At 50.0% G+C, this 8660-nt stretch overlaps 1 protein-coding gene across 1 annotated transcript in view; it reads right to left on the bottom strand.

The window, feature by feature from the left end:
- Positions 1–1543: 1543 nt before the first annotated feature.
- The window catches only part of SMOC2 (SPARC related modular calcium binding 2), an 80689-nt gene continuing 73572 nt past the window's right edge, over positions 1544–8660 (bottom strand). The window contains exons 9-11 of the mRNA XM_021708622.1: positions 5721–5803; positions 2491–2564; positions 1544–1843 (exon numbers count right to left, since the gene is read on the bottom strand). Of these exons, the coding sequence (XP_021564297.1) occupies positions 1544–1843; positions 2491–2564; positions 5721–5803 (457 nt within the window). The remainder of the gene's footprint in view (positions 1844–2490; positions 2565–5720; positions 5804–8660) is intronic.

The raw sequence follows: 8660 nt of genomic DNA, 5'->3' as shown, positions 1-8660 counted from the left end.
ATTTCGCCTCACTCTTAAGAAAGGAGACAAAATATCAACTGGACTAAATATTGTAAAAAAAATCTCACTAAGAATCCAGCCGCACACAGTAGTTATGACCTTTTCATTTCTGTCTTTTAATTATGCCTTCTGCAACACACCTGCATCCTATCCAATTTTTTCTTTAAGAAAAGTAAGGACTAAATAAAGGCTCGTTTCATATTTTTGTCTACTCAGGTGCCCCAGTTTCTTTGAGTCACCCCGACACACCAGCATCCAGGAGATTCCACAGACACTCTCTTGAACACACATGCTCCTGGGCATGGCACTCCAGGCCTAGGTCCCTGTTCCCTGATACTCTTGTCTTCTGAAGACTTTGGGACAGAAATCACATGTGACTCTTGAAACTGACATTTTATTCATGTGGGCTTTCCTCAAGAAAGTGATTTAATGGACCATTTCTTTGTTAGACTTTCTAAAAAACACAATTTTCATCTAAAAGGTTAGTAATTATATTCATCTACAAATTAATTTTATATCCAATCGCCAAGCTTGGTAGTCAAAAATAAAATAGTGTCGATGCAGGTCCTGCTTCCAAGTATGGCCATGAGCAGCACCCTTGCTACTTCTGGAAACTCAAAGGCAGACTTCCAGCCCCGAGGCTGTGATCCTCAGGTGCAAAGTCATCTGACAACTTTCGAAAGCACCTCCCTCATGCGTGCCTCCACCCCAGCCTCCCAGCTCCATGCTCCTGCCCAGCCTGGAGGAGGAAGACCACAGAGCATCTGAGCCTGTGAATGTTACAGCCACCCTGAAGTGAGTCCATGGTGGGCGCAGAGCAAGGGATGGGGCTCCCAAGCCACCAGCGGTCCTAGGATCCAAGGATTTCACGTCCAAAGGGTAACACTTTGTTCCTGGTGCAGTTAAAATGTAGCAGACCATGCCTGTAAATTCAGCATTTGATCTGACAGCAGAAGTTCAAGAAGTTGACATATTTAGCAGGTAGAGTGCAGACATCTCCCATTGTCTTTGAAAGGTCTCACGGGCCACAGCATGCTCCTGGGCCACAGCAGGGTGGCTCTGGAGGAAAGGCGGGCACCCAGTCTCCAGGGCTCCCACTGTCCCGGCAGGAACATGCAACTCGGGCCTCATCACCCTTCGGAAAATGCCTGGAGCTGTGCTTAGCACAAGGAAGTGTCCTCTATGCCTCAGAAACTCACAGTAAATTTTGAAAAAAAAATAGAACAATGCTAACATTGTGTTTGAAAACTGCAGGGTGCCTTGAGGGTATCTATGTGTGGCACAGATAATAACTGTACCTGTACTTGCCCAGAGCCCTGAGAAAGAGATGCCATCACCGTGGACACGGAGGCTCCGCACTGTGGGTGAACTAACAGATCCATAGGAACATGCCTTGCTTGTTGGTGAGGCTGTTGGGGCTGCAGAGCTGCTGGGGATTCCAGGACAGGGACTGACTCAAAGGGAGGTCACACCCACCCCCCCATAGGGTGAGGAACAGGGAAGGCTGGGGCCCAGGGCTGACTCTGGCTCGGTCTCAGACGGGTCACCAGGATGCCTGTGCTGCTTCTTCATCACTCCCTCCTCCACCCCTCATGAGTGTGATGTCCCCAGAAGCACAGCAAAGCTTTGACCCAAACCGCCAGAGGAAGGGAAGGGCAGGAGTGGGACTCAACTTGCTGTAGGGCTCCCGCAGACCTTCGTAACTGGCCTGCTCCAATTTAACAGCCAGGAATTCACACAAGCAGCAGAAGCCCAGGCCAGCAAGGCCAGCCTGCTCCTCCAATTCACTCCCCTCCTGAGAACAAGCCAATTGGTTGAATTCAAGCATGAAAGATACAACCACCTGATCAGCACAAGTCAAAGGAAGTCACAGTCAAAGTAAGTCACAAACTCTAACCCACACAAATAACTTTCCTGGGCTTCACGCCCATGAGTTTTGGCACCAATTCCCGGGCCAATGTTCCTGCCCTGACAGGTGAGCTCAGAACTCAGGTTGCCCTCTGTCCTGGTATGGGCACATCTCCAATGGCCTCTGAACCTGCCTGCATCTCCTTTCTGTGGAAGCTGTGCTGACGGCCCCCTGCTGGCCTCTTGGGCCCACTTTGTGGTCCACATGTCTCAGTGACAAGGGCAACCAGTGCCTCCAGTTAGGGAGGAGAAGACTGCTGACCATCCTCTTTACCTTGCAAGAAGGATGCTACAGACCACGAGCTCAGTGCACATGTCAGAGGCTGAGTCACCCTCCCATGTGGATGACATGAGTCCTTGACATAAGCAAATCCTGTGATTGGTCAGGCAAAGCCCACCATACCACTGAACACAGAATAGCCAAAAGGGTGTTATGGGAGGAAAAGATGAGCTGCCTGGCATCCTCATTCACACACACGTAGCTGGCAGGAACCCACTAAGGCTCCATCTCTGTCTCCCTGGGGCCACAGAGGAAGCCCAGGGCAGAACAAAGAAGTCCACACCTGCACAAATAGTGCGCACCCTGGCTGCCATGGGAACATCCCAGAAGGGTGTCACCGATGACCAGCAGTGGGGGCATCGCGCAGACACAAGTCCTGGCAGATGTACAAAAGCCCAGGACACTGAGGGAGATGTGCTCAGAGTAGGGCACCCTCCAAGAACCCAAAATGGGACCATGCACCACTGCATGTGGCTCTGCAACCACACGAGAGGACATGGGAGGACATCATGGGCTGGGCAGACAGAGAGACAGAGGATCCATTATCTTAGAACACCAATGTGAGTGTGGTCAGAGATGCCAAGAAGAAACAAAGTGAAGGGGATTTGAACGAGGAAGAGGTATGGTCTAGTGCCTTCATTCAGTTTCTGCTGCACTAGGTTTGGGTTTCTCTTAAGACACGATGACACTCCACAAGGAACCTACAGAATGAAAGATGGGTCTCAAAGAGCCAAGGCAGTAGCCCAGTTCTCCAAATGGAACCCTTTGGGTGGGACCTTGCTCTCTTGTTCCCCATGGTGAAAAGTTGGCCTTCAAGGACTAAACCATCGTTTGCTGTCAGTTGGTGTGAGCTGGGTCAGCTGCCAATTGTCCTACACCGGTATGCATGAGTATCCACAGCCAACAACCACCCCCTCAAATGAGGGAATTGTGTGTGAGAATATGATCAGCTTGGCGTGGAAAATAAAGGAACCTAATTGACCAAAACAAGGTAAAGCAACTTAAAATAAAAACTACACCTGCTAAGGAAAAAGTGCATCGGCGTGTGTGTGGCTTGAGGTATCTGCCTACCCTGCTGTTGCTGCCTCTTGAGAGATAGATTTCTTCTCTACCAAGATCAGCCTCTATCCCAGGGTTATTTTAAAACCTATGCAGGTTTTTTCCCCCTAATAAGGCTAGTTATCTCCAAATAATCAAAATTAATCATGGACAGTGAACTCCCAAACATCTACAGTCACAGAGTCAGCTGATCTTTACACAGTTTGCATACAATGGCTTCAATGCCTGGGAATCTGGTTTTTGTTTGAGGTATGAGCTAGGGCACTATTGTCATTGTTGCAACAGCCTAACAGCCCCTTTCTTCATAGCAGAATGGAGCGCCGCTAACAAAGCTCCCACAGCCTCTCCTCACAACGCTGGGCTCATTCTCTCCCTCATTGGCAAGTCTGTCATTCAAAGACAACAGTGACATTGTGTCACATTTCTTAACATCAATGATGTTAGTCGGTCCCTCCAGAGAAATGATCATTTCAGTCTTTAAATCAAGCATCTCAGTCCAGTGTCCAATGTCTTGGCCTCCACCATGAGAAGATCTCTCTGCCCAATGCACTCGTGAGAAGTCATGGATGTCCCCCTTTGTCATGGTCCCTTTTACCAAAGAAGACCAAAGCTTGGCAGGACGTTAGTAAACTATATTCCTGTCATACGTGCGAGGACCACAGAGCTGCTTGGCTCATAAATCATGCAGCTTTGTGTTATCAAAATAAAAAGCAAGCATCTTAGACCCTTTAAGAAGTGGGTTAGGGCAAAGGATAGAGTGTCTAGAGTTTATGTGACACGATTAAGGCCAGCTCAAATCAGCAGACACCTGCTGAGGGCTTTCCATGCAACAAGCACATGCTAAGTTTGCTATGTCTTCTCAAGACACACACTACCTACCAATATTAAAATCTGACTTCAGAGGCAAGAGATTATGCCAGATACTGGGGGGAAGAGAATTCCTTTCTTATGGGGCCAACCTGCAGGGGGCAATTTAGCCACCAACTGAGCCCCTCACAAGGACAAGGAGTCAGGTAGACAGAAGGCTTCCCCCACCAAGAATCTGTGTGGGTGCTGACATCTGCACCACCAAGATCTCTCCCACACTCACCTCTGGGATGCTGAAGGAGGCTGATTCATTAAACAGAGAGTAAGCTGGTTGCTCACACAGAGGAACATGGCATGATAAAAATAGCATCACCAGCAGAGCCCTCACACTCGCCTCCCAAGGAAGAGACCCTGGGGGGACACAAGGCTGAGAAATGGCTAGAGACCTGCTAGAGCCACTCACAGGCTAACTCTGTGGCGCTGTGTGTGTGTGGGGAGGACATGCTTGCTCCCCTGGGATCTCATGCACCCTCTCTGCTTCTCTGCACCAAGTAGTTTTCATTCCAAATGTTGTTGAACAGATACAGAAGTGCAGGAATGAAGAATGCATGTGTCACAGATATCCTGGTCCTCTCTATCTTTGTTTACAAGCAGAAACACATCTTTACTTTCACATTTTAAAACCCTCTTCATCAGTGATAGTACAGATAATGCAGGAATTGCAAAAGTTCTCCAAAAAGGGATGTATCTAGACTTGGTATAAGACCAAGCTCAAATTTGCATGTCAAACAAAGGACGCTCAAGAACGATTTTCATGATCTCTGAGACTTTGGTTTGACTTACACATCTGGAGAACTTTAAAGAGAAAAATAGGAACAGAATGAAATGAAACAACGAGTAGCTTTGAGCTCATTGTCGACATCACATCCAGCCCTCAGAGTTGGAATCCTGGCTCTGAGTTGGGCAGGTGAGCCCCACAGCCAGATCTGTGGGTGCTCCTGGGCTAGGAGGCCGTTTTCAACCTCACATAAATTCCCACAGGGACAGTGGCCCCAGGACAGGCTCAGGTTTACCTGTTGAAGCAACGATTTTTGGCGTGTCACAAACACTTAGGTGTTTCTGATGAAAGAGAACGTTCATGGAACATCTTTCTGTGAATGCTCTTATTCATTATAAATGTAAGCTTACCACCTGCTTAATTTTCAATATTTCTTTGCAATTAAATTTACCTGATACATAGATTGAACTCTTGTTTTAGTAAAACCTAAGCTTCGGTTTCTTGAGCTGTTGATGCAATGCAGAATGAGTGTCAGAAAATGGCATGTGAATCATGGCTTTCTTCTGGGTAGGAGCGGTACCTCTTGGTCATGCAGTTCAGAAACATCTGGAGGCTCTGCAGTGGTCGCATTCTGGTTTTAGTGTGACACTGCACATTTGAGCTCACACTCAGTGGCTCTTCCGACTTTGCAGCCCAGAGTGACGGCAGCCTGGGAACATTCTGTGCTTTCCCTGTGGGCTCCTGTGAGTCTGCTTTGACTCCAGGTTCCTTGGGGGAATTAGGAGGCTCAAGGGCCAGCCAAGCCCCGGGACACATAATTGGATGCTTTTCTATTCCATTGTGGCTATGCAAGTGGTGGCAGGAGGGTCCTGTCCTCTGGCTACTCACCATGCAACTGGCGACCCTTGTAGAGGTCCCGCGCCTTGGTCGGGTGGGCCCTGGCCGTGCTGTCACACTTGGGCTGTTCATACCTGTGAGAAGTGCATGGGGGAGGAAAGAGAAAACAGCTGGTTTGAGACCCCAAGGTGGACATTTTTTTCCACTTCTCGAGTGTCTTATAAACTCCACACGTCCCTGACCCCAGCACACACCATAGCACGCAGTTCCAAAGTAACAGCACCATGACCCAACACTGCTTTGGTACCTTTGTGAACATCTACATTGTAAGCCTATTTCCCTGTCAGCAGGCAGAAGCACTCAGCACTTTCCAGTACGGGCAGGGCTGTCTCTCAGTCCAGCCCTGAAGGAGTCTCATATGACCTGTACCCCACTCAGCAAACAAGTTTATGAAACGCAAGCATTCCTTCCATCGCATCCTTGATACAGTCAGAGCAGGGGTGGGAAGAGAGTCAGAAATGTGCATAGAAATGAGGGCAGAATTGGCAAATCGCCACACCGAGGAGAGGACCCCAGTTTTGGGAAGAACCTCAGGATCTCAGGTTGACCTGTCATCTGAACACTAACCCACCTCAATCTAAGACCTGAAGCTGCTCGTGTCTGCCTCAGTGTTAAAACATCCTCACTTTCCCGTCCCTCCTAGCATTGTCAGAACACTGCAGAAAAGTCCTGACTGGGGTGGGGCTGACATCCAAACCCTGCCCGGGGGCCTGTGGCCCAGGGCTGCATGGGAGACAGCAGGAACAGGGTGACTCTCTCCCTGGGCATCAGACCACATCCCATGAGCAGTTGTGGACACAGCTAGCCGTGTGTTCCTATGGTCGCTCTCAAGTGAGGCCTCCCTTGCTCTGGGACTGAACTGGGGGTAGGTGCAGAGGTGACAACCCACGGAGGCAGAGACAGCTCCAACAGGTGTCCTCCTGGACCCCCAACCCAACAAGGGTCCCTCCCACGCCCTGGCTGCTGTGGCTCCTACTGCAAAGTCAAGCTTCTCACATGTTCATGCCAGACAGGGCCACTCATGGAGGTGTCGGGTCCTGGGATGGCGTTTCCACAGTCCTCTCTGCAGAACCGCAATGACTGCAGTGGGACACATGTCACTGCCTCCTCCTCAGAGGACCTCCTCTCACCTTCCTGGCCTCTCACACCCAAATTATCCACACAGGAGTGTCCTTCCCATGAGTGTTGGAAATGTTAACACCTTTGGATGGCATCTTCTAGGGGCCCCAGGGACCTTTGCACGTGGGAGGTGAGGGTGGGAGAAGCATGGTGCCAGCCACAGAGCACATATGACACTCTGGACAAGCTCATGTGGGGTTGTGGAAAGACTTCCCGGAAAGTGACAGTGACCGCTGGGGGTGGGGCAAGGGGAAGTGCAAGGAAACTTCCTGGCCCAGGTCTGAGGGTTCCAGGAAGAGACTGAGTTCTGCTCCTCATCCGCACATCTCTGTCCCCATCCTCATTCTCCAGGAAAGGGTGCGAGATCACACTCGCCCTCATGCAGAGGACTCTACATTCCCATTGTCATTAGTCCTTGTTTTCCAACCATAGAAAATAAGAGAAAGTGAAAGCTGCTTCCAAGAAACACTCCTTGAGTCCCTGCTGGAGCCCCAAGAGGCCAGCGGTTCCAGAGTCGGGCCGGCCCAGCTGTGAAGGAGCAGGAACCACAGCCCCCACGCCCCTCAGCCCTGAATAGCCTCTTTGACACCAGAAAACCTAACGTCCAGCCACACACACTTCATGTCTTTCAGAAATGTTGGTTTTGAAATTAGAGTCTCTGACACACACCGGCTCACAGCTGAGCCGACAGCTCTAGCCCAAAGTCACTAATGCACATGTTTTGGAAATGGGGGTGGACCCAGTCCCAGGTGGTCACAGGAACATGAACACACGGTGCAGGGACCCGTCACCCAGCAGGTGCTAGCTCCACAGGTCCTGAGACTCCTCTGGCTGCGGCGGGCAGGTGGTGAGTCAGCATTCCTCCGAGGTACACCGTAACTGAAGCCAGCTTTCCAAAGGATTACTACTCTTATTTTTACTTCTGTGGGCTAGCTAACTTGGGAGAGCTCGGATGCTCTCTGGGTTGCAGGGTCTTCGTATCAGGCTATAGGTCAGTGTCCGTGAGTCTGAATCAATACTTGTGTTAGAACGGACACAGTCACCCCCAGGGGTTAGGGTATGTGAGCTGCAGAAAGACAAGCACTGTCCTGCTCTTAGCTGATCAGGTGGACCAAATGACGGGTGCCACCAGGGCATCTTGTTTCTAGAATATCAGAGCTACCTCTGGGCAGTCGAGACTGTTCACATGCACCTGGGGTTGTGTCTCTGTAACGCTCCAGGATCCAGCACCAATGGGTGGCGAGAGATGGGACCCAGCACATGGGTGGCGAGAGATTATGCCATTTCTTTCCGCACTCTGAATTGCTGACTTTGAAGCCACCCAGACACCAGCCTCGCCAAAAGGGCATCCTGGTTTTGCTGCAAACATGGCAGGAGCTGTATTAAGAATCTTGTCGCTGATGCAAATATAAAAGTGCATATTGAAGTGACCACAATGGATTCTTTCAAAGAGTGGTGTGCAATGCCAGCAACTCACAGACATGCAGTCTCAAGACACAGAGTCCCGGCCTTTGACGTCTCAAATTTTTAAAAATGCATGAACATGGCCTTGGTATCCACTGTCATTCTTTTCAATAGTGTGTATTTTAACTTGTTTATACAAGAAAAAATGAACATCTTCCCCATGGGGTTGTCCATCTGACCCCAGGCTCCCTACAGAAAGGGGTATGACCCCATGACCCACGTGGCCACATGTACACGTCATGGAGAGAGAGATGCCCATGAGCTCAGAAACAGGCTGTCCTGACTTGAGGCAGACATGCCCACAGGTGGACACCAGGTGTGCACACCCCGCTTTGTGTTCTGGGCACT

The sequence above is a fragment of the Carlito syrichta genome, unplaced genomic scaffold (genome assembly GCF_000164805.1).
Source record: "Carlito syrichta isolate Samal-C Ts95f unplaced genomic scaffold, Tarsius_syrichta-2.0.1 Scaffold143131, whole genome shotgun sequence".
Lineage (NCBI taxonomy): Eukaryota > Metazoa > Chordata > Mammalia > Primates > Tarsiidae > Carlito > Carlito syrichta.
The sequence above is the reverse complement of the archived record's forward strand: the minus strand, read 5'-3'. Positions and strand labels throughout refer to the sequence as shown.